Source organism: Cryptotermes secundus, unplaced genomic scaffold (assembly GCF_002891405.2).
Source record: "Cryptotermes secundus unplaced genomic scaffold, Csec_1.0 scaffold1065, whole genome shotgun sequence".
NCBI lineage: Eukaryota > Metazoa > Arthropoda > Insecta > Blattodea > Kalotermitidae > Cryptotermes > Cryptotermes secundus.
Window position 1 is genome coordinate 558,539 of NW_019737400.1, and position 25,025 is coordinate 583,563.

General features: G+C 40.4%; 2 protein-coding genes across 5 annotated transcripts in view; both read left to right on the forward strand.

The window, feature by feature from the left end:
* Window positions 1-673: 673 nt before the first annotated feature.
* Window positions 674-17,555, forward strand: LOC111870394 (alpha-tocopherol transfer protein). 4 transcript variants are annotated; one of them, XR_004513656.1, is made up of 8 exons: window positions 674-745; window positions 6,705-6,859; window positions 8,045-8,210; window positions 10,300-10,549; window positions 12,297-12,407; window positions 15,183-15,288; window positions 16,649-16,884; window positions 17,538-17,555. XR_004513656.1 is itself a non-coding variant. In XM_023862643.2 (7 exons), the coding sequence occupies exons 2-7, from the start codon at window positions 6,712-6,714 to the stop codon at window positions 16,798-16,800; spliced, it is 933 nt and encodes a 310-aa protein (XP_023718411.1). In that variant the 5' UTR covers window positions 674-745; window positions 6,705-6,711; the 3' UTR covers window positions 16,801-17,061. The 4 variants fall into 4 exon arrangements, 2 of the variants coding, with proteins under 2 accessions (XP_023718411.1, XP_033609723.1); XR_002843842.2 differs by lacking the exon at window positions 17,538-17,555 and adding an exon at window positions 17,501-17,533; XM_023862643.2 differs by lacking the exon at window positions 17,538-17,555 and having other exon boundaries at window positions 16,649-17,061.
* Window positions 17,556-22,146: 4,591 nt separating this feature from the next.
* The window catches only part of LOC111870392, a 38,263-nt gene continuing 35,384 nt past the window's right edge, over window positions 22,147-25,025 (forward strand). The window contains exon 1 of the mRNA XM_033753830.1: window positions 22,147-22,211. The gene's annotated coding sequence lies outside the window, so the exon portion shown is untranslated. The remainder of the gene's footprint in view (window positions 22,212-25,025) is intronic.

Consider the following 25,025-nt stretch of genomic DNA (forward strand, 5'->3'; position numbering starts at 1 on the left):
GGGAAATTCTTGAGTAGCTGCAGAATTGGCTTCTCCTCAAGAAGGGCTCAGCTCCATAAGTAAGTAAGTAAAACCCGCTTGAAGTGAGCTGATGTTCTGGAGAAACATTTTCTTGTTTCTAGCTCCTTCAAGTTGGTTTCTTGCTTGGCTTACTCTTCGACCTTGATGATCGAGGTAAAATATTTACCCTAAATGCCTGCTGTTTCAACGACCTACAAAGTATTATGTTCCAGACTACCGAAACAATTCACATGTTGATCAGGCTCTCAATTGAAAAAAAATGTGAGAAATATCACAACATCATGACAAAAGGCGTCAGTTTTACTTCAAAGATCCAGAGTGTTTCGTAAGGAAGAAAAGTTGGCGTAAACTGGGATGTACACGAAACCTGTTTATGTTGATACATGCGCGAAATATACTTTATAATAAACACATTTATGCACTCAATTGGGGCACTTCAAAATCTGAAGGAATTCTAAAAAGGGGAGGAGAAGAGTCCAGAAAAACAAATAGGCCAACAAGACAGACAAACAGACAGAGAGGTGCCTAAACTACATCGGGTCGATGTGTCCAACAAGAACTAACTTCTACTTTTCTCTGCATGAAGGTCAGCCGCTCCACGAATCGTGCACACTCATCTCCCATATAAATATACAGCAGTTTACTCTGGGGCCTCACATTCGGTTGTGAACTGCAGTTGAAATACCAGGGCCAACCCTCCGTAAACCTAACAGGATTTAAGCGTGTGAGTATTTCTAATTCGAAATACAGTAGCAGTGAGATCCATCTCAATCGTAAGTTTATTCAGTGTTCAAGGAAATAAAATTTGCTCCTTTCAGAAGAGCACAGTGCCCATCACAGCGGTCGCGCGGGAAAATGCATGCACTGTCTTGGCCCGCTCAAACACTGTGATCGTCGGTTCGAATCCCATTTGAGATATGGACGTTTGTGTGCGTTTTTTTTTTCTTGTATTTGTGCTGTCGTGTGTGCAGGTAGTGGCCTTGCGACGGGCTGATCCCCATCCAAGGATTCCTACCGACTGTGTAAAAGATCAAGGAACTTAAAAGCGGCCACGGTCGAACAAAGGACTCCAGAGCCATAGGTAGGTAAGTAGGTAGGTAGGTCGGCAGGCAGGTAGGTACGTCTTCCCAGTAGTCTCTTTCCATCTTTCCCACCAATATCCTTTATGCATTCCTCCTCTATATTCGTGCTACATGCCCTGTCCACCTCATCCTCTTTGACTTGATCATTTTAATTATACTTGGAGAAGAGTACAAGTTATGAAGCTCCTCATTATGCAGTTTTCTCCAACCTCCTGTCACTTAATCTCTCTCCGGTACAAATATTCTCAAACAACCTGTGTCCATGTACCTCCTTTAATGTTAGAGATAAGGTTTCACACCCATACAGAACAACAGGCAAAATTATAGTTTTGTATATTCTAATTTTTTATGTCTAAAAACAGCAGGAGAGAAGACAAAAGGCTCTGGACTGAATAGTAGCAAGCATTATCTGAATTCAATCTCTTCTTCATTTCCTCCTCAATCAGGTTTTGATTTGTTATTGTCTTTCCCAAATATTTGAAATGCGCCACATTTTCAAAATATCTGTTACCTATTCTTGAGTCCTGATTTTGCCCTCCATTTCGAGACAAGACAGAAACTGATACTTAGTTCTCTCTGTTTGCTTCTAGACCAACCTCTTTACTAGCGTCATTTAAAGTTTGTATGTTTTTCTTTGTGGTATCTATGTTATGGTCCAGTAGATACACATCATCGGCATAGACCTACAGCAGTGACACTCGGCTTTCCTGGACCTTTCTAATGGCATATTCTAAAGCAAATTTGAAAACCAGTGGTGATACTCATCTTGGTGCAGACCATTCTGGATATGATAATTATCAGACAAGTGTTTACCTATATGGACTTTACTATATGTTTCGTTTAAACACATTTTAATCGGCCTGACTAGTTTAATGGGTACCCCAAACTCTATCAGAATACTGTACAATACTTCCCTCATAACTGAATCATAGGCTCCCTTGAAGTCTACGAATAGCTGATGTACTGTGTAAGATTTGAGGTTTTCACGGCGGTGACTATGAAGAAAGCAGTCTTCTGAGATTTGGCACAGTGTACATGTGGTGTTAACCGACGTTTCGGAGGAACGTATTGCCTCCATCTTCAGGGTAGAAGGAAACATACAAGAAATCCGCAGGCGAAGAGACCGTGAAAACCGGTAAAAGCAGACCAGTCTGCGGATTTCTTATATTTTTCCTTCTACCCTGAAGATGGAGGCAATACGTTCCTCCGAAACGTCGGTTAACACCACGTGTACACGGTGCCAAATCCCAGAAGACTGCTTTCTTCATCAGCTGATGTACTGTTTCACTGTACTCCCATGTCACTGCACGACATAAAAACTCCGCAGAAAATATCCAAATTCAAATTTGTCTTCAATGTAATGTCGATGTTGTACAATATATTCTTTCCCAAATATCTGAACATTTTATTTCCGAAATATGTAGCAGGTACTTTAACGTTATGATTTTGTCTTCCAGTCTGATGACCAGACGTAAACCTAACTTAGGCTTCGTACATGTTTCGTTCTAGACCTACTCTCCTTAACAGAATGTGTAATGTCTCTGATTTTCATAATTTTCGTACTGAAGAAAGTTATTTATGAATTATTCCCACGAGCATCTGTCCATGATACCTGTCAGCATCTGTCTCTACTTTTGAAGTTTCTAGCCTTCATTTACACCACAATAACTTTTTGCAAGCTACACGGAAATATATGTAAAAACTCATATCTATTATTTAACACTTAAATGAACATACATCCTGTCTAATAGACCACTACAGAGATTCCTAAGGACACTCTCAAACTTGCATCTCGAATAAGATTAAGAGACCCTCATGCATACAAACCACAAGAGCATAATAAAAAATCTACCTCCGTCCTGATCATTTTAGTAATTTTGCATGCTTTATAGAATTAAGGGACCGCCTCTGTGGTCTAGTGGTCAGAGTTCCTGGCTACAGATCCAGTGGTCCGGGTTCGATTTCCTACGCAACCAAATTTTCTGAGAAGTAGTGGGTCTGGAACGAGGTCCACTAAGCCTCGTGAGGATAATTACGGAGCTACTGCAATTAAATAGCGGCTCCGGTCTAGAAAACCGAAATTAACGGCTGTGGAGATCCGATGCGCTGACCACGCGACACCCTCTATCCGCCAAAGTTGGCACTAACTTCGCCGACAAGAGGCGGTTCCTCGGTCGGTATAGTTCGCTTGCGGGACTAAAACTACCGAGTTTTTGTTTTATAAAATTAAGGATTTAAAAGGCTCACATATTTTAGCATACTTAAATAAATAGTGTAAAGATTATTTCCATATTCTTTGCAGCTCAAGATGATTAGTTCAGGGTAAAACATGCCGGGCATGGATGTTTAGTTTGTGTGCGTTTTTCTGCGTTTGTGTACAGGTAGAGGCCTTGCGACGAGCTGATCACCCGCCCAAGGAGTCCTACCGTATGTCTAAGGTCCAGTAAACCGAAGTGAAACGGAGAGTTTCATGGAGGTAGGCCTAGGCCCAAACGAGAGCTGTAGCGCCAATGAAAACAAAAAATGTCGGGGGTCCATGATTAGTTGAAAGATTATGAACTTGACAACTGTATAATTATCTGAAAGCAGTTGTTATACCAGAAATTATGACCTTCATTAACACCAAGTTTTTTTAACTATAATCTACCTCATTATTTTTTCTTCTAAGAAATTAACTTCGAAACATGTTCTCTGTTGCAATACATTTGCAAATCACTAAGCATTTGTTGTAGCGATAATCAAATTTGTTCAGCACTGCAGTTTGCAAAAGTATCGCCTTTAACAAAAACCACATGATGAATGCAACAGCTGTTTTTTCTATAACAGAACTTACAGAAACATACTTTTATGATCACACTAAGAACAGACCATCTTTATCCATGACGGGATTCCTGGATTCACTGGCCGTTCCACCCCTCCCTTAGCACATAACACCATATATGGCCTTAATCGCTCTCCACTGCTCCTATTGGTCCGCTCTCCCTAACCACCCCCCCCTGCCTACTTCGTATATAAGCAGCGCCCTTCACTTCCTATCACTACAGCTACTGCTCTCTGCATTCCAAGCCATTCACCTGCTTTGAAGATGGAGGCGATACGTTCCTCCGAAACGTCGGCCAAAACGCAGAATACACGGCGCCTAAACCCAGAAGACGACTTTCTTCAATCCTGAATTTTCTTTCATTTTAGTGCGTGACATCCACTCTTAAGTTCTTTGTAATTATTGGATCTGTTATTTCTAGCAAAATTGTTTCTTGGATGTCTCATTATCCCATGAACTCTGAACTTTGTTCGTTTGTTGCCGTGAATATCAAAACACGCTATCAACAACAATCATTAAATTCATAATAGTGTGTATGTAAAACGTTACGTTTTTACGTCAAAGATAAGGAAATAAATTATTTCAGATTGAATGATAAGAAACACTCATGGAAATTATTCAGCTCTCAAGTTTATCGTAAAACAAATAGCGAGATATTTCTTCTTTCACAAATACGAAATTTCCACTTTTCCGTAAAGCTAATTAAGTGACTTTATGTTATCAAAGCGTTGTCGGTTCGAATGCTCACACATAAAAACTCGCCAGTTCTCAGAAAATATAAACGTCCTTTCATCTGATTCATCTCTGCAGCATCGCTAGGTTTCTCCTGCGTCTGGAAGGAAACACTAAACAATACAATTATATTAGAGGACTACCTAACTAATTGAGGCACGCGGGTAGCACAGTTGGTTGAAGCATTATGCTATAACCCGGAAGGTCATGGGTTCGAGTCGCGATGAGGTGGATTTATTTATACAATTTATCTAACCCTTCCAGACGCACTATGGCTCTGGGATGAGTATCAGGAATCTTCCTGGGAGTTAAAGGTCGGCCGGCGCGTAAGGCTGACAACCTCACCGCCATCTGTGAGCCCATTATCTAAAGAAAATGTTGGAGCCTCGACGTCTCACAAACCCATGGGTCTTCACAGGCTGTTAAAGGGATAGATGTTTTAACTAACTACTGACTAACTCCAAGGCGCTGAGTCGTTTTTGAGAAGCCACATGTAGTTCAGTTACTGCAGAATTTCTCAATATTGTGACATGTAGACCTAGTGTCAAGTAGCATCTGAATAAACAAGCGACAGTGCAACAACCGTTGCTAGAGAACAGCTCTGCGGACACGCTGGTTCCCCAACAACGATAATGAAAGATTCTTTTTCTGCGCGGAACTTCTCGTGGTTATATAACTAGGGTTAGTAGTTGATTTGCTAGATTGAGTCAGTTGAGAGTTGGAATTATGGGAAGGAAGGAGCTAGCAGCTGAGGCCGGTAAGAGTCTGGCAACCCAAATGAAGAGGAACGTCCTCTGTTACAAGCCGCTACCAAGCAACGGCTAATGAAGACTGAGAGGATTTTATGTGTACTGTAGTTACAGTGATATTTGGTGTGTGTAATTCAGTGAGACTGTCGTAGCTATTTGTACTTACGAACTGTAAAAGTGTTCAATAAATCAGTTACCAATCTAAACCTCGTCTCTAGTCACGCTTACCAGGTATCAATATTTTATGGAACCCGAAAGTTTATTACAATAGAAGTATTATATTTCAGCATCTTACTGTGTGCGTGAAATTTCTTTATTTTAATTTCGGAACTAAATAAAGAAAAGTTTATTACCACGTTCACGCGCGCTTACCGCTTGTTAGTATCAATTAGATTAAGGCAGTTTACATTCCACAATTATTTCCTCAGGATGTTTTAATATCACCCTTCCACCTACATCTAGGTCTTGCAAGTTCTCTCTCATCATTTGGCTTTCCCCACGAAAATTCCGCATGTACGCCTCTCCACTTCTTCTTAGCTTGTAGATCTAACTGCACCTGGCGATATATATATATATATATATATATATATATATATATAACGCAAGACTGTTAGTAATTGTTATTATTTTGCACCCTCTACATAGGTGGTCTTGGAACTCCGTGAACTTTAGTCCGTAAGCGAACTCTACCGACCGAGCGACCGCCGTTTGTTGGCGAAGTTAGTACTAAATTTTACGGATAGAGGGAGTCACGTGGTCAGTGTAACGGATTCCCACGGCCGTTGTTCTCGGTTCCTTTTAGACTGGAGCTGTTTCTTTTCCATTGAAGTAGCTCTTCAATTATCATCACGAGGCTGAGTGGACCCCGTTCCAGACCCATTAATTCACAGAAAATCTGATAGCGCTAAGAATCGAACCCGGGACCTTTGGATCTGTAGTCAGCCAAATACTTAAACGTATATTTCATCACGAGTGCTTAGACCCAGAATCTTTAAATGCTTCTGGGAGATAGCTATAGCTACAGATAGACATGAAATTTGATGTTCTGATGTTTCTATGCTTTGCTGCTAGGTAGGAGAACATTTGTCTGCAAAGACGTACACTTCAGTACCGACCGAGGCACATGTTCCACTACTAATTTTCTTCCTGTATGCAAATGCTACGAATTCCGACCGTAACATACATAAAGAACACACAACGGAAGATAACGACAGAAAAGAAATCATTAGCCTCTTGTACTTGAAACATGCAGACAGTTCTTAACAACTTTCAACATAGCTCACTGTTCTTTGTTGCCAGGTGAGAGATGCCGTCAGAACTACTAAAACCTCCGAGTAAAGAGATACTGGAGAGAGTGCGGGGTGAGTTTGGTCTGAATGAAGAACGAGTGAGGGAAGCTGTGGAACATCTGAAGGATTGGATACAGCTGCAGCCTCATCTGCCTAAAGAAATAAGTAAGCTTCGCATATCTACTCCCAGAGCACGCCACCTTTCATTGCAATACTCATATATTCTGTTGCTGAAGCCATAAATAATGCATTCATCAAAGCCATCCCTCAAGTAATTCTTCCATTAATATAAGCACCCATGAGTCTGCTCATCTAGCCACCCTGTATTCACCCTTCATCAAATTAAACCAACCTTTCATGTAGCCATCTTTAAATTCATTAATCATTCATTCATGCACCCATTAATACCATTACTGATTCGTCAACATTTCCTCAGGTCCAGCCGTCTACACGCAAGCATGCACACACACAAACATTAGTTCCTTCATCCAGTCAGAAATGTATTCAATTTCTTTTTTATTCATTCAGTCTTCCTTGTATCCATTTTGCATTCACTTATTCATTCATGTAAGGTCGCGCCATAGCTCAAGCGGTTAGTCGCTGGCTTCCCGGGTTCGATCCCGGGTCTGTCAAGTGAGACTTCTGGTAGAAAAGTGGCGCTGGGGCAGGTCTTCTCCGAGTACTTCGGTTTCCCCTGCCAATCTTCATTCCACCAAATTCTCCACCATCATAATCACCCGGGGAAGGCTACAATAGGCCAATCAGTGGCCGCCGTGGCTAGTGGACCCAGTTGGACTCCACTCTTCACTAAGCGAATTAATTAATTATTCATTCATGTACCTGTCAGTGCAACCTTAATGTGGTGCTACAGTGAAGCCGAAATAGGTTCCACAGTCTATTCGTAGGTATTAGAATGACGGAGTTAGTTAATTTATTTAGTTGATTCGTTGCTTAGTTATTTAGTTAATTTGTTATTGGCCGCGCCATAGCTCAAGTGGTTAGTCGCTGGCTTCCCACCGCGGCGGCTCGGGTTCGATCCAGGGCGTCTGGTCAAGTGGGATTTGTGGTGGATAAAGTGGCGCTGGGGTAGGTTTCCTACGAGTACTTCGGCTTCCCCTGTCAATCTTCATTCCACCAATTGCTCCACAATCACCCTCACCTATCATCTGGGGCTGCTACAATAGTCCAGAAGTGGCCACCCCACTAGCAATTAAAAAAAATAATTTGTTATTGGATCAGCTACAGTGTAACAGAAGCATTGTCGGAATTTTCAGACAGTAATGTGAAGACAAGGATAGTGTAAGAATGGGAACATATCTTTACGAAATCTGCACTGCTATGCAATTCAAGTTGCAGATGATGGCAGGCTGGAGCGGTGGCTGATCCGTTGCAAGAACAGCACGGAGAGGGTCAAGGGGACGCTGGACCTGCACTATACGCTGAAGACAAAGTTACCGGATGCAATGACTGGCTGGGACACACATGCAGACTGGTTCAAATCCATATCGAGTTCTATGTGCGTAATTACTCTGCAGACATTCTTTACAGATTAAAGTAGAAAGCCATATTTGGAAATAATGGTTATTCCTCTGTTTGTAACACAGAATCTGGCACTATAACACTGATCAGATTTTCTAGGGAGACGTCAGTTAAAAAGTGTGGACAATTTTGAGTTCCTGAAATACTGATTTATAAGAAAGTCTACTTTACGTAAGACCACACATTCCATAAATCGCATAACAAATTTTGTTGAAACAATAACTTATAAAATTAAGAGATTTACAGTTTCTTGTTGTTAAAAATGGAGCCTAGTTTACACATGAACTGGGAGGGTTTCTTGGCTATATTCCAAATGTATTTCTACACATCGGGCAATTCTGATTTTTGGGACATATTGGTCCCTAATTACGCCTCGCTCAAAAGGGCTCCTCCATGTATCCAGTGAAATGTTTCTACGAGTAGTAACCTCTGGAACAGAGCGCCCTGTAGTGTTCATTGAAAGTCAACGGACCTTTCGCAGGATCATGTGCCGCCTTCTTCACGGTTGAACAATAAACCAAGTAAGAAATCCGTATGAAGGAAATTCTATAATTTTCACGGATTTTGGTGACATTCAGTATGGAGGACTTAAAGGCTTTTGTTTACATGTTCCCATTGCCAGTAGCTTCAATGAACTTCATATATAATATTATGTACTAACGCATGGAGAACAGTTCTCCCAATCTGTTTAGGTTTATGAATCAGAATTTTGTTTAGGTCTACGTATTTTTGTATGATCGACTGGGAATGTGTTATTGTCACAGATTCTCCATTCCCCCAACATGGAAGGCCAGGTCCTCGTATTTATACCCTTCGGAAACAGGGTGGCCAGATTATATTCTCTTTTCGGCGCCTACTACTACTAGCAGGGCCACGGTGGAGGTATTCGACCCCACCTGCAGACTGAGTGTGAGTCTGTGTCTTGTGTTCCGACCGACGGGCAGTCGGCCAGTCTGTCTTGAAATAAAGCACCCATCTGGGGCTAACGACCAGATTTATATTACTATCAGAGAGTTACGGGTTTGTTGATGTGGAGCGCTCTCTCTGATGTGGGGATGCGTCTATCATTTACAATTGCTGCTGGTCCTCGTCAGCACGGTCATTCTCGGGTCCGAGTACCATGGGACTAGTAACCATATTTTAATATCTCAGATTCGAGTCCTCTTCTACGTCGCTTCCTGCAACTCGCAGGGCTGAGGTGCAGGTTTTAGCACTTTTGACGCCGATCTTGCAGTGTGATAATCACAGAAACACACAGTCTCATATCAGGCAATGGACTTGATTTTGATATATTTACTTTGATTTACTTTATTTAATTCTCTGCCAGAAACAGTAACTGCACTGCTCAGAGTACAATAATTGGGTGGTGTTAAGTAACCAACTGCCGGTCACGGTAGCCGAGCGGTCTAAGGCATGTACTGTCTTCGTTCGCTTGGAAACCGGAATCGTGGGTTCGAATCCCACTCAGGGCATGGATGTTTAGTTTGTGTGTGTTCATTTTTCTATGTTTGTGTACAGGTAGAGGCCTTGTGACGAGCTGACCACCCGCCCAAGGAGTCCTACCGAATGTGTAAGATCTAGAAAAACCGAAGTGAACGGAGAAGTTCATGAAGGTAGGCCTAGGCCCACTGGGGCTGTAGTGCCAAGGGGAAAAAAAAGTAACCAACCGGATGGGATGTGGAAGGAAAGAGCCATGAACTAATTTAAGTACTATCCTATCATTTACGTATAAACAAAAATAATAAGAACTAGATTCGAACCGCTTTCTTCCGGAATGTAAATAGGAGCAGTTTCTGTTCCAGACACCTTCCTCGGAAAGTTATACATGAAGACAGACAAGTTAAAACAGTTTCTGACACACCACTAATATGTGACTTCTCTCCGGCGATTTCTTCTCCCTATACTTAATATTCTGCTCAGTGATTTTCTTTTCTTGACCCACCTCTAAGCTATGTTAGTCCGTTAGTATATAAAATAATATTCATACAGGTACAAATGAGATATAAAGTAGAATTACACATACCCTCACTTTTTAAGAAGCAATATATAATATTTGTTTCTTGCAGTTTCTGCATACCCATGTCTCAACTCACTCCAGACTACGATCGGGTAATATTGTTCGGACTTCAGACATCCGACACCACACATTATAATGCTCTGAACGCCATTAAACTATGTAACATGATAATGGAGATCAGAATATCTGAGGATTATTGTCTCTCGGATGTTTATGTAGTGGACCTAGAGAAGTACAGTCTGGGACACGTACGACAAGTGACCATTCCGCTAATAAGGAAATTTGAAATATGTGTTTTAGTAAGTACTGGAAACTTTATACTCTACACAGGAATGATAGCATTACAATTGTGTTGATTGCAATATTCATACATTTTCACTGTTCATTAGCACACGGACAAATCATGAATTTCAGTTGAATAACCATTCAAACACAATATTAGGTAAGTAATATTGTATTTCAGCAATATGTGGCATCAATATATCACTTATGCACATTTACATATGGCTTAAATGCAAATGTATTTACAATTACTCATTTACTTAAATATAGAAACTAAAAAAAAATTAAAATTCACACCAAACTCCTAGCTTTCTCTTCGTCACCTGACTGTCAACTCACTAGTAATTTAATTTCTTTTTAAATTCGTTTAGTGGGGGGGGGGAGTCCAAATGGGTCCACTCAGCACGGCGGTCACTAATTGAGCTATTGTAGCCTGCCCCGGGTGATTATGATGATGGAGAATTTGGTGGAAGGAAGATTGGCAGGGGAAACGGAAGTACTCGGAGAAAACCCGCCCCAGCGCCATTTTGTCCACCACAAGTCCCACTTGACAGCGACTAATCGCTTGAGCTATGGCGCGGCCAACTCACTACTAACAACTCTTGCAACAAACTATTTTTTTTTTTGTAATCCATCTCCCCACCAGATCGGACATATACAGACAATTGGAGGCTCGCGTCAAATAGAAATCAAAATTAAATAATAACGTACAATACAGCAAGGGACCTCCGAGCACCAGAACAACCGTCTGTGTATACAGCATGTCCGCATAAGCATCACCGCATATGATTACGATTACAACTACCTACTTTTAAATATAATTATATGTACAGCTCTTAACTGTATTTTAAATATGTAACTAGTTCATTTTAAGACTTTCACCTTCATTTTAACTTTATATTTTATATTACTGTATACTATTTGGATAATTTAATACTATATCGCGTAGTTATCACGCAATTTAATAGCTAAAAAAGTTTTTTAAGTGTATTTACCTGATGATGGCTTCTTGAAAGCCGAAACATGTAGTAAAGTACTACTTGAAACTACTACATATATATAATTAATTGTTGTGTTGTGACGAATTTCAATAAAGAAATAACTATTCTTGCCCTAGTTGTCCTCCTTATAACTCCGCGGCAGAAAACAGTACCTCTATTTTTCATGCGTATCCTTTGCCGCAGCATACCGAGCCGTTGCCTAGATACGATTTTTTTCAGACCCGTTCGCTAGTAACCGCTGTTTCTCTGGCTTCGCAGACAACATCGTTTCCAACAGTACGTCTATTTTTTTCACGCGTATCCATTGCCGCAGCATACCGAGGCGTTGCCTAGAAACGATTTTTTTCAGAGCCGTTCGCTAGTAACAGCTGTTCCTCTGGCTCCGCAATTCTCGCTTTTAACAAATATGCCACGATACGAACATAGAACTCACGGCACCTTAGGAATTAAAGTATATATTAATATTCGTAGAAATATATTGTCACCTTAAAATGACTGCTCAAGAAAGTAGTGGAGATGGTAGGATATTTTACGCTGTATAGAGTATTTCTCCAATTTTCGGGGACTGTAACAACTATATGGGTCATCGGCACGTACTTGCATGCAACATGTATTTCCTTAATTTTATATGTCATAGAGTACTCTGTCACCTATATAACACTGCGGACCACTTGGTGGACCATGACGGATCACAGTTTAAGAAACAGATTTACGTATTCGAGTAGTAAAGTTTCGTACTCATTTAATGTTTCTCTTCTTCCAGGGAGGATACAATTTTCGCATTAAGGCGATACACATTTTGAACGCCCCACCATATGCTGATGTTCTCATTTCAATGATCAAACTTGTATTCAAGTCCAAAATTGCAGAGAGGGTAAGTATACAATTATAATTCTTCACATTTCCTACACATTCTCTGCCCTTTGTTCATCCTCTTCCTATCATCTTATTCCGCTTTCAATCCAACGCTTATGGGGTCAATAGATATCTCTTCTTCGTCACAAAGTGCTACATAAATCAGAAAGGTGAAGCTATCCCTGTACCACGCCGTGGAGGCCCACAGGGTTGTGAGACGTTAAGGCTCCCATATTTTCTAGATAATCAACTCACAGAAACGGCGAAGTTGTCAGGCTTACACTCCGGCCGCATTATACCCTCAGGAAGGCTCCTGGTACTCATTTCTGTTAGAGGCTGAGTTGACACCAGGGCCACAGTGCGGCTGGAAGGAATACATCTGTTGAAAAATCCAATGACTTTATCGGAAATCGAACCCGCTACCTTCGTGCTTGTAGTATAGTGCCTCAACCAACTACGGTACCACGTTCCTCCTACATAAACTGGGAATTTGGTAATTTATGTTTTGGTACTCTGCTTCTACTGAGGGCAAGGAAGTGACCCCTCCGTCGCCACCCTACTCCCTCCATTCCTCTAGTGATGTACTTACGCATCCTGTTGCATTACTATTATTAGTTTTGTACGTATGTATTACTTTCTGAAATGCAACACAAATTCGTCTACATCTTTATGACACTGGTTGTAAACAGCCATCATCAGGTGTACAGCAGTTCTACCCAAAAGTTTTTCACTCTGTGTCACTTTCTAAAGTGTGAACTCTATGTTAATTATGATACTGTATATTATTCATACGTATAATTCACAAAAGCTCATTCAAATTCATTAAGTTTATTACATATTATATTCACTTGAAGTGACAGGAGGTTGGAGAGAAATGCATAATGAGGAGCTCCATAACTTGTACTCTTCTCCAAGTATAATTAGAATGATCAAGTCAAGGAAGATGAGGTGGGCAGGTCATGTAGCATGAATGGGGGAGACGAGGAATGTGTATAGGATATTGATGGGAAAGCCTGAAGGAAAGAGACCACAGGGAAGACCAAGGCGTAGGTGGGTGGACAATATTAGAATGGATTTTAGAGAGATAGGATGGGACGGTATGGACTGGATAGATCTAGCTCAGGATAGGGATCAGTGGAGGGCTCTTGTGAACACGGTAATGAACCTTCGGGGTTCCATAACATGCTGGAAAATTCTTGAGTAGCTGCAGAATTGGTGGCTCCTTCAGAAGGGCTCAGCTCCATCAGTAAGTAAGCACTCGTAAGTAAATTATATTCACTAAGTTATTCTAGGATCATGCTCATTTCCCTCAGTGCGGTGAATATAGCCTAAGTTTCTCTTCAGATCAGTTATATTACAGCTTCACGTATTTAGGATCTTGAACAATGATAACGGGTTCTGGATTGGATGATTGGATTTATGGAAACCGTATTTTACAATCTCTCTTAACCACAACAAATTACAGCACTATCGCTAGTCTACCTACTTCACAAATCTCTAGAACACGCAATCCGTTTCCTGGTAAAGGTTTCATCACGGGAACTATCGCTTCAAATCACTATGAAGTCTTCTTGTCATTTCCTGCAGCTGCCAATTCCGAAGACCGGAAGTCTATTTATCGCGCCGTTGTTTAAGGATTAAACGGGAAGGTGTTTACCAGGCGGTTGCCTAGCAATGGATATACACGTTACAATATTCCCATCTAACATTAAGACTAAAGCCGCGCCATAGCTCAAGCAGTTAGCCGCTGGCTTTCCACCGCGGCGGCCCGGGTTCAATCCCGGGTCTGGTAAAGTGGGATTTGTGGTGGACAAAGTGGCGCTGGGGCAGGTTTTCTCTGAGTAGTTCGGTTTCCCCTGCCAATCTTCATTCCACCAGTTGCTCCACAATCACCCTCACCTATCATCTGGAGCTGGTACAATAGGCCAGAAGTGGCCGCAGTACAAGGGACTTAGTCCCACCCCACTAGCAATAAAAAAAACATTAAGACTTCCAGCTGCACTCTTTGATTCAGTATTTCTTATCAAAATTTGTCTCCCAAGCTTACCACATACCTCGTCCGTATAACTTTTTTTTTATTTGAGCATCCAAACTATTCGGCGAGTACAAATTCGTTAAGTATTGTGACGTGGATGGCGCAACAGGAAGTAGGGGTCACGTGAACTCTGCGTTTCCACGAGTGACGTCACGTAACCTCACTCCTATCATTACGCAACGCTCGGTGAACACCCCTCCCTGCGAGGCAGTGACTCACGCAACAGGCGACTCCATGCAGCGACTATTGCTAGGCAATGCGTAGGTAGAAACACCTGACAACAATACCTGATATCTGTTGCCGAGCAGCGAACACTATTCAGGAGTAGTGAGTACTGAGCCAGTTACTAGAGAGAGAGTAACCAGTCAGTTGCAGTCTAGCATTCGCCGGAGTGAATGGAGAATTGTGATACTGCAGATGGCAGTAGTTGTAAAATTGTAAACTGTGTGAATGTTAGAGCGAATGTGCAATAAATTCGCTATATCCAAAACGGCGTGAAGTTTATTTATTGCGTGTGTCATACACCCAACACGTGACAGTATAATATGTATATTAATGTACAAACTTGACTATAGGGTGTAATCCGCATAAAATGCTAATGAATTTTATTCGCCCTAAAGATGGCAACTGTTATGTCAGCCGAAATGTTAAAAACATTTACTCTTATACATGTCTTATTCCCGAGAACCGACAATGGAACATACGTGAAGTTCAAACCATGAATATTTAAGGACAAGAACCGATGTCTGTATGTTTCAGATACATGTTCATGGCAGCGACCTGACAACATTCCTCGATAGAGTGCCGAAAGAAAGCCTTCCTAAGGAATATGGCGGAGAATGTGGCTCCATATCTGATAACTGGGGTATGATTTAGAACACTCTCACTTCTTACCTACCTTTAAGCTAGACCTGTCAACTGTAATACGTTCAGTGACAAGCCACAATTTTAGTTTCTCAAGAACTCTTTCCTTTCAGCAGTATCAAACTTACTTGAAATCTTGATATACTAGAGAAATTGTGCTCCAAATGTTTCTTTGCTCTGGATTTTGGTTAAAATGCCACCAGAAACTATTGTTAAATTCGTAATTAACCTTTTTGGATGTTCACTACGGACGTAAAAAATCAACTGCATTATTGCTCATGTTATTATTACATTTTACGTTATATTACAGAGTCAAGGCCTATCCTCGCCCCTAAGGACTACGTTACATTTTCAAGAACACATTTCAAAGGGAGCATGCGGTAGCGTAGTTCATTGAGGCACTATGCTACAAGCCTGAAAGTCTCGGGATCGAACCCCGATGAGGCGGATTTTTTCAATTTATCTAATCCTTCCAACCGCACTATGGCCCTGGGGTCGACTCAGCCTCTAACAGAAATGAGTACCAGGAATATTCCTGGGGGTAAAGGGCCGCCAGCACATAAGACTGACAACCTCACCGCCATCTATGAGCCGATTGTCTAGAAAATGTGTGAACCTCAATATCTCACAACCCTATTGGCCTCCACGGCCTGTTACAGGGATAGCTTTACTTTGATATAATTCAAATTAAATTTAATGCCACTGAAGTAGCTTCTTTAAATATCTGCTTTTCCAATTTTGGTCGTTTTCTGCAATTTTTTTACTGCAGTGTGTGGTACCTACTACAATATCCTTCTCTTATCACTTGGATTTTCCTGGTGCATCTCCTCTTCCCCACGGTGACACCTCCATTCAGGCTTCAAGATGTATCACTTTCCTCGACATATGCGATGTTCCAATGATAGTTTTTCTTTGTAGAGAATCTATTTGAATGTTTTCAGGTGCTGCTTCGAAATATTCCTCAACTCCTTTAGCTATAAGTATTATGGCCCCAGTGACTGCCGCATTGACAACTCATTTCATATTTCATATTCACTTAAATTTTCTGCCGAAGTTTACATACCTGTTGATTTTAGTCACTGAACAGGTAGGTTCAGGCAGTAATTTTGTGTCTTGGCCTGAACACAGATAAATCTGATGTGTTTCGTGGTGTTCCTCAGGCAATCAACGAAAGTTTCGAGATCGTAAATTAAATTAGGCCATGGATACATGTACTCAAGTCACTTCTAATTCAGTGATCATTTTACCAATCCACATTATATGATCCCTGTTTCTCGAAGGTCACTAAACCAAATATAAATAAACAAATATATATTTATGAACACAACAACTGGCTAAGTATTTGTAAATTTGTGTTCCAGATGGCTGGGCGAAGAAGTTAGAAAATTACCATGATATATTCCTGAAACGTGAAAAATATAGGTCAGACGAGTCTAAAAGACATGGTTGTTCCATCAACGACAGCGAACTTTTAGGTTTTGAAGGATCGTTCAGGAAGCTGGAACTTGACTGATTCCAGCTCTGGCTGAAGAACGTCCTGACCCTACGAGTCGCTTCTGGACTGTATCGTCAAGGGAATGACGCTGCAAACTTGGAAGTATGTCCTCGTTTGTTTTTCTAATACCCTAACTTTGCTTGTAAAACCTAAACAACACAAAGTTGGGTCCCAAATTTTGTCTGTGACTTATACCGATTTCTCGCTGGTTTCCTACCGCGGCGGCCCGGGTTCGATCCCGGGTCTCGTCGAGTGGGATTTTTGGTGGACAAAGTGGTGTTGGGGCAGGTTTTCTCCGAGTACTTCGGTTTCCCCTGTCAATCTTCATTCCACCAATTGCTCCACAATCACCCTCACCTATCATCTGGGGCTGGTACAATAGGCCAGAAGTGGCGGCAGTGCAAGGGACTTAGTCCCACCCCAGTAGCACAATAATAATATGCCGATCACATCAATAATATAACTGCACGAAGGAGGCTGTAAAGAGGTATATGCATTCATTTTACAGTAAACTTTATAACAAGATGCAATGTCAGGTTAGTTAATAAATGTTACTGTTATAGAAAATCGAATCCTCAGGTTGCATAATTTATCAACCATGTCGATTTTAATAAATCGGATATGTTAACATGAAAATGACAATAAAACAACTGTGATATGTGAAGTGTTAGTTACGTACTATTTTTTTTGTGTGCATATCAGCGTTTATCCATGTTAGGTGGGTCCCCTGTCACCACGGCATGGCGTGTCCTCAGGTTGCGGATGAAGGAGACGCCCTCCAGATATGGAAGGAAGCTGCGAATATATTGAATAAGCAATCGCGGACAGCCGACAACGGGTGGTTCTCCAGCTTGGGAGTTTGGCGTGGTGCTTACAATTCCTCACCGTAAAAAAATAAACTTGTTACGAAAATCCTCAAGAAGCTTCGGACCTGGACGGATTCCTTGGATAAACGACCTAAGCGAAAGTGGGGAAAACTGCATAATGAGGCACTTCATAACTTGTACTCTTCTCCAAGTACAATTAGAATGATCAAGTCAAGGAGGCTGTGGTGGGCAGGGCATTTAGCAAGAATGGGGGAACAAGGAATGCATGTAGGATATTGGTGGGAAAGCCAGAAGAGACCACTGGGAAGACCAAGGGGTAAGTGGGTGAACAATATTAAATGGGTCTTAGAGAGATTGAATTTGATGGTGTGGATTGGATTGATCTGGCTCAGGAAAGGGACCAGTGTAGGGCTTTTGTGAACACGGTAATGAGCCTTCGGGTTCCATAAAATGCTGGGAAATTTTTAAGTAGCTGCAGATTTGGCTTCTCCTCAAGAAGGGCTCAGCTCCATAAGTAAGTAAGTAAGTAAGTAAGTATCAGCGTTTATAAAATTAGTATGAAATTATAATGAACTTTCGACACCGTGTTATCTGTGCATGTGTATGTCAATGTTTCGGATAGCTACCCAGACGATGGCAGAAGAATGTTCCTCCTTAACTCTGGTACCCACTTACCAGAATATGCCGTAACATAATTTATGATGCCATTAAATTCCATTACGTCACTTTTGTTTTGTTTACTTTTGTTACTTTCTTATTTGCCATTATCAGACAGCTTCAATGAACGAGTAGATCCTAAGGTTGTCTGACGATGGTGCATAACATTCGGGATTACTGGGTTTGTGGACTTTACCATAGTCCGATATTATAGAAAACACGACGTTTCGGGAACTGGGTCTGTTTCCGGCCTCAGATGACAGGGGGAAGACACCTACTCAGTTGGGTCCCTTAGAAAAAGCTAACCTCAATCGTTGGACCAGTGACTGATGTCACTTCTTTATAAGAGACTCAACTGAGTATGTGTCTTCCCCCTTCCCATGAGGACGGAAACAGATTTAGTTCCCGAAACGTCGTGTTTTCTTGTGTCTAGAATATCTGACGATGGAAAAATCCCCAAACCCCAGTAAATCTGAGTTTATTCAGGCCCGTACCTTTCAAGGCAGTCCACAGTTTTTATGAACAGCATTTGACTCTCCAGTTACAATGACATAACCATTGTATTTTGTTGTTCAATGTAATTCTTTTGAAGCACCGGTTCCAAGAAGGACTTAAATTACCTTTTAATATTATCGAGTGCTTTGAAATATTTTATTTGTCAGTTACTCCATTTCTGTTAGACTGCACATGTGTTAACATATATTTCTTCAGTTTAATTCATAAGAAGAAAACATATCTCTACAGTGTCACGCGTATGAGTGACTACAGGCGGAGCATGGATTTGTAGCTGGATTTATTAAATACTTACAGATCGAACCTACAAGTAACTATAGAGTTATGGCTAATTCACACACACTCTGCAGTTCTCTACAGCACGTGCTAAATGTTCTCAGTCTGCAGTGTCTTCATCAGTCGTTTGCTTGCAACGGCGGAAGTTCCCCTTCCTCTGGATCCCCAAACTATCCCAGTGCCTCACCTACCAGCTTCTAACAGTAACAGCTCACAACGACTGAACTGCAGCTGTACTCTGACTGACTCACTAACTCAGGAACCAACATTTTACTCTGTCACGTGTCCAATGTCCATTAACTAAAACTCCTGCCAACGCTCACATATGTCGCTCTGCATCTACAGACGGGGAGAGAACCTGTTTCCGAAACGCAGATTTTGAAGGAGAAACCTAGAGGATGCATAAATTTCAAGATATTATTAAGAAATCTCGCCTAAACCACGAAGAAAAGTCATCATCATGTTTATCTTATTGAGGATCAGTCCTATTGAAACGAGTTATGAATATTACAAAACAGACTGCTTTCAAAGTTTCAGAAGACCTCTCACGCTTCTTTCCGCCTTCGATTGGTATTTTTGCAACATCCTCTGGGATTATCTCACCAAAGCGTTCTTTCCAATTTCTTACACGAGTACACTCTGTCTGAAATGTATTGTACAACGCATTCAAACAGTTTACTTTCTGTATCGGAACTATTTAAGGGCACGAACAAGCTAGATGCTCTTTTCCATGAAAAGAGAATCGAATTATAAATTGAAAACAAGGATTAATTTACTTTATTCTCTTGTGCGGCAGATTTGGCCTATCAAAAGATGCATATCCTCTATCAGGTCGGTCTTCATAAAACACCGAGCAGCTGGTCCTTATTATATTATAGGTATCACGGATTTGAATCACGGTTCGGAAAACAATTTAAATTAACTGAAATTTTCTGTGGGCCCCTCAGTTCCTCCGGGGCGAAGCATGGATGGTGTTTTCAAAAAGTTCTCTGACCGATTATGCCATTTCCGAGTTCATAACGTAGCAGTAAGTCACTGCTGGTCCTCGCCAGCACAGTCGTTCTTGGTTTCAGACACATTCGCGGTTAATGGCCACATTTTTTCGTTCCATGGTAGTTTATTTGTTTGGAAATAGGGCCTCCATTTTGACGATAGGACGGCCTGGTCTTTCTAATTAGGCGTCACATTCGTTGCATCGCAATTCGGCAGCAGCATACCATAACTGGCACAACATCCACGTAAGGACATTTATAATTTACGGACACCATACACTCTTTATCGTTTTATTAAAATGAATAACATTTATCCGTGATATACATAGGACCTCTACCAACGAAGGCTTGTACAGAAAATCATACCTTAACCTGAAAGGTCGTAAGCCTGACCCCTGCCAAATTTACGCTTTACACCTGCATGCATGGCTTCTTCTTGTCAAATTGTCTATATATTTGGAAATATATCGCCCTTTTATAGCATTCGACGCTAAATAATCACTGCAGTTGATACCAATTCGTTAAATGTCATACGACGCGTCTATTCGTACCACAAGTGAAAAAAATGTAGGATGGTCCAAGTATGAGACTACATTTATCCACAACCCTATAGGCCTCCACGGCCTGCTAGAAGGGTAGCTTTATTTTTACTGTGCTTCCTGTGAGGTAAGAAATTAATTTTAAATATACAGGAGAAATTCGTGCTTGAAAACCGACTCCTGTAATTTAATACGAAATCTCATTTTCGTTCGCTCGCAAGAGTTCTACAATATAATTTCTTAACTGTTAACAGACTTCGCTTACGAGTTATTATTATAACATTTGAGGCTCTCACAGTGATGATTATGAAGAGTTATATGATGACTTTGAAGAGTTCCATCTTCAGGGATATAACGCCGTTAGTTCATTGAGAGCCAACTTTCAGGGGACTGCAAAGCCCACTTCCCAGAAGATGGAACTCTTCAAAGTCATCAGTGATCATGAGCACATAATTAGACGCAACAGAACATCTACTGATCAAATGTTCTGCATACTGAAGACATAATCTAATGGTACAGCACATCAGCTCTTTTAGACTGCAAAATCCAATACGTTTTCTTTGACGAATATTTGAGACAAACTGTGATGCATAAGAAAGCTGTTAATTCTTTAAAAATATACTAGCGAAGCACCTACCAAAGGAATCTTCGTTAAGCGTTCCGTAGGTAAAATTCAAATTCTCTAAGTGATAACGAAAGGGATTAGACAGTAAGGTGGACAGGCAACTAGATGAAATAGATAAAAAAACTAGGTATACTTCAACTGAAAGTTACATCTTATTCTGAACTAGGAGATACACAGGAAAAACTAACTCCAACGAAGACATATTTCCGTATTTATTTCTGGGAGTAACTAAACGACTTTTTATCTTGAGTGTATATCGTGAAGTGCTAGGATATATTAAGCACTATGGGTTAGAACGAAGCAGTCTTTGTCTAAACGAGGCATTATAACCATATTTTCAAGTAAAGGCTGGGGAATACCAAGATAAACTCAGTTCATTCCGTGTCCCTACCGTGATTCAAACTGATCATCTAGCGCAGGCATGTCCAACGCGTCGATCGTGGGACGGTTTTTGGTCGATCTCATACGCCTATAAGGAAATTATACTTTAAGAGCATGTAAATTCACTTGTAATATAATATGATTATATTCAGATTTTAAAGGGAAAATACGTGTTAAAGTAGTCTGTACTTTCTATATATGTTGCTTTTACAACAAACATCATGTGTCGTGTTATTTTTACCAATATTTTTGCTTAAAGTGAGGTGCGACGATAGGAGGGGGTGGTAGATCACTGGCAGTTTTGACACTAAAAAGTTGATCACAGCCTGTTTGAAGTTGGACATGCCTGATCTAGCGAATAGAATCCTATATCTCTGTAGCTGCAACTTGGTCGATAGGTTCACTTATTTCTGAAGTAATCCGCTGACAGATTATGCACAAAACTTCCGCGTGTACTCTTTCTTAATTTAAGTCTATATGAAGGCCAGCAACATTTAAAGATCCGCTATTTCTTATAGCTTAATTTCTTAGCTCTATACTTAAACAGTCGGCACCTCCTACCAGTGAAGAGTGGTAGAAGCACGTGAAAGGTTTATCGAAAATCCGGCACATAATATTTGTAAGTATTGCTGGATATAAATAATAAAATATGACTTTAACTTTATTCATTCTGGTCTGTCACACTACTTAATCATTATAAAATGAATTGACAACACCTCAGTATACAACGAAAGGAGAAACAACTTGACAACAACATAGATCCTTAACGAACCATACAAGAAGTGGGAAATAACGCCGCCAGGACCTCAGAGAGCGGCAAATAACACCCAAATCTCCCATTTTGATAGAAGAGGTACGAAGACACAAACCTAAGCGGTTCATGATTTTAAATATTAAGTACATTAATGATATATTACTAACTTAAACACAATTTAATCAATAAAATATTTTATACAAAAGTTTAAGCATATGTATTACGATCTATGTAAGAGTTCCTTAGTATGTTATTGCCTTTTGAGGATGGTCACAACCGACCGAAACATCTAGAGGCATCATATAAATATACATACTGCATTGTGGTGGGTTAAGGAACTGACGGAGGGGGCGGGGTTGATGCTGATGTAGCAATGCCAATAAACCTTGGCCTGCAAACTATATGTGCAAGCGGTACAAGTGTTCTCCTCAATAGCCTGTTCTCAAACCCCCTCACTCTTTGTTCCTCTCTCAATGACAGAGATCACTTTTCACACCCATACAAAACCACAAGTAAAAATATTCTTGTGTAAATTTTAATGTTTATGCTTTTAGACAGCAGATGAGAAGACAAAATGTTCTGGGCTGGATGGTAGCAAGCATTACCCGAGTTCAGCTTCATTTTTATTTCCTCCTGAACCAGGTTTCGATTTGTTAATGTCGTTCCTAAACGTCTGAACTCTGCCACATTCTCGGATGATCTGTCAGCTGTTATATGTTAAAAATTTTGCCCTGCATTCAGATGACGAGACAGAAATACATATTTAGTTTTCTCTGCCTTCACTTCTAGACCAACCTCCTTGGTTCTTCGAATATAAGAGAATTATATCAGCAGTTAAGAGACTACAATCTGTTAGCGATAGGATGTCGAACAATACTAAAAGGTCGCTGTTGTGATATCATCTTTCTGAATATTCATGCCCCAACGGAAGATAAAATTTATGATAATAAGGACAGGTTCTAGGAAGAACTAGAATATGTATTCTATAAATTCCTTAAATACCAAACGAACATTTTGTTAGGAGATTTCAATGCTAAAGTAGGCAAGGAAGTCATTTTCAAACTAATAATTAGGAATGAGAGTTTGCACGAAATTAGTAATGATAATGGAGTTACAGTAGTAAACTTTGCCACATCAAAAATGTGAATGTCAAAAGTACAGTGTTTCCACGTCGTAACATTCTGATAGACTCACAATCAAATTGGCCGTATTTTGATAGAAGGCATTGAGGTGTCTGATGTCTGCTCGTTCAGGGCAGCAGTCTGTGATACCGACCACTGTCTGTTGATGGCAATGTTAGGGAGAGACTGGCAGTGAGCAAACAAACAGCACACAGAGTTCATATAGGGAAGTTCAACGTAAAGAAATTAAACGAGGTAGAGGGTTGAAATCTCAAATAGGTTCACAGCTTTTGAAAACTTACATGATGAGGAGGATATTAAGAGATTGTGGAACGGTTTGAGAAAATATCAGAATTTCAGTAAACGAGAGTCCAAGACAAAATGAATTAAAAAAAAAAAGAAAGCATAAACCATGGTTCGACAAAGATGCTCAGAGTTACAAGATCAAGGGAAACAAGCCAAACTGCAATGGCTGCAGGATCGAAGTGAAATAAATGGGGATAATCTGAATAGAATAATGAGTGAAGCCAGAAGGCATTTCAAGTTTAAAAAGAGGGAATATCAGAAACAAAAATTTAATGAGTATGCAACGAAAAGTAAGAAGAACATCTGCGACCTTTATAGAGGGGTTACCCACCACAAAAATAATCTAATGTAGTAAGAGAATGGTGATCTACTTGCAGATTCCCACAATATTTGGGTAAATCAAAGAGCAACTTCTCACAGTTTTTGAATGTACATAGGGTCACTGATGCTACGGGGATAGAAATGTACATCTAACCATTTAGTATCTGAGCGTAGTTCTTTTGGGATGAAATTGTTATTTAAAAGTAAGCTTAAGTCTCTAGATAGTGATTAAATTATTGCAGAACTAATTCAAACAGGAGGTGAAATATTACGGTCTTAGGTCAAGAAAACTGTAAATATATATGTATGGATATTGGTACTAACTGTTGGGAAATACCTAACAAAATAAGTAACAATTACCGTCTTGAATAACTAACTGCTTGGTGATGACAAGTAAAGAATCAAGTAAAGAATCAACACCATAAATAGCTGTTCGATGAAAAGGATCTGACGCTTATCAGTCAAATTTACATTTCCAGAACAAACTCATTCAGCATTCATTTTAATTTCAATCCAGTTCTTCTTCTTCTTCCTCCTCCTCTTCTTCTTCCTCTTCTTCCTCCCCTTCCTTTTCCTCCTACTCATCTTCCTCTTCCTCCTCCTCCTCCTCCAAAATGGCAGTTAAAACAGGTTTCTTGTCCTCAAGTATTTGTAAGATTCTACGTCAATTATTTCGCAATTTGTTAAGCTATGTTGTTGTAGTTAACAAAGCTCACATGATAAAAAGTCAGACATGTGTTGAGTATAATAAATCATTCTGCGAAGGAGCTTGAATTTAGCTCTTACGGCCGCAATAAAAAAAAGCGACTTTCCAAACATCACGCAACATTTACATTAGTGTTCAAGGACACCCTGCGTTCCTGTCCATCAGTTCCATCCCCACTCTCATGTTCTGAGTAAGAAACTTGAATCCCTTATATGTACTTGTATA

What these genes read in the sequence shown, in the direction of transcription:
- LOC111870394 (XM_023862643.2), top strand. Translation starts at nt 6,712, where the DNA reads ATGCCGTCAGAACTACTAAAACCTCCGAGTAAAGAGATACTGGAGAGA. An exon ending in AAATCCATATCGAGTTCTAT is followed by an intron (nt 8,211 to 10,299) that starts GTGCGTAATTAC and finishes TGTTTCTTGCAG; the next exon opens with TTTCTGCATACCCATGTCTC. An exon ending in AATTTGAAATATGTGTTTTA is followed by an intron (nt 10,550 to 12,296) that starts GTAAGTACTGGA and finishes CTCTTCTTCCAG; the next exon opens with GGAGGATACAATTTTCGCAT.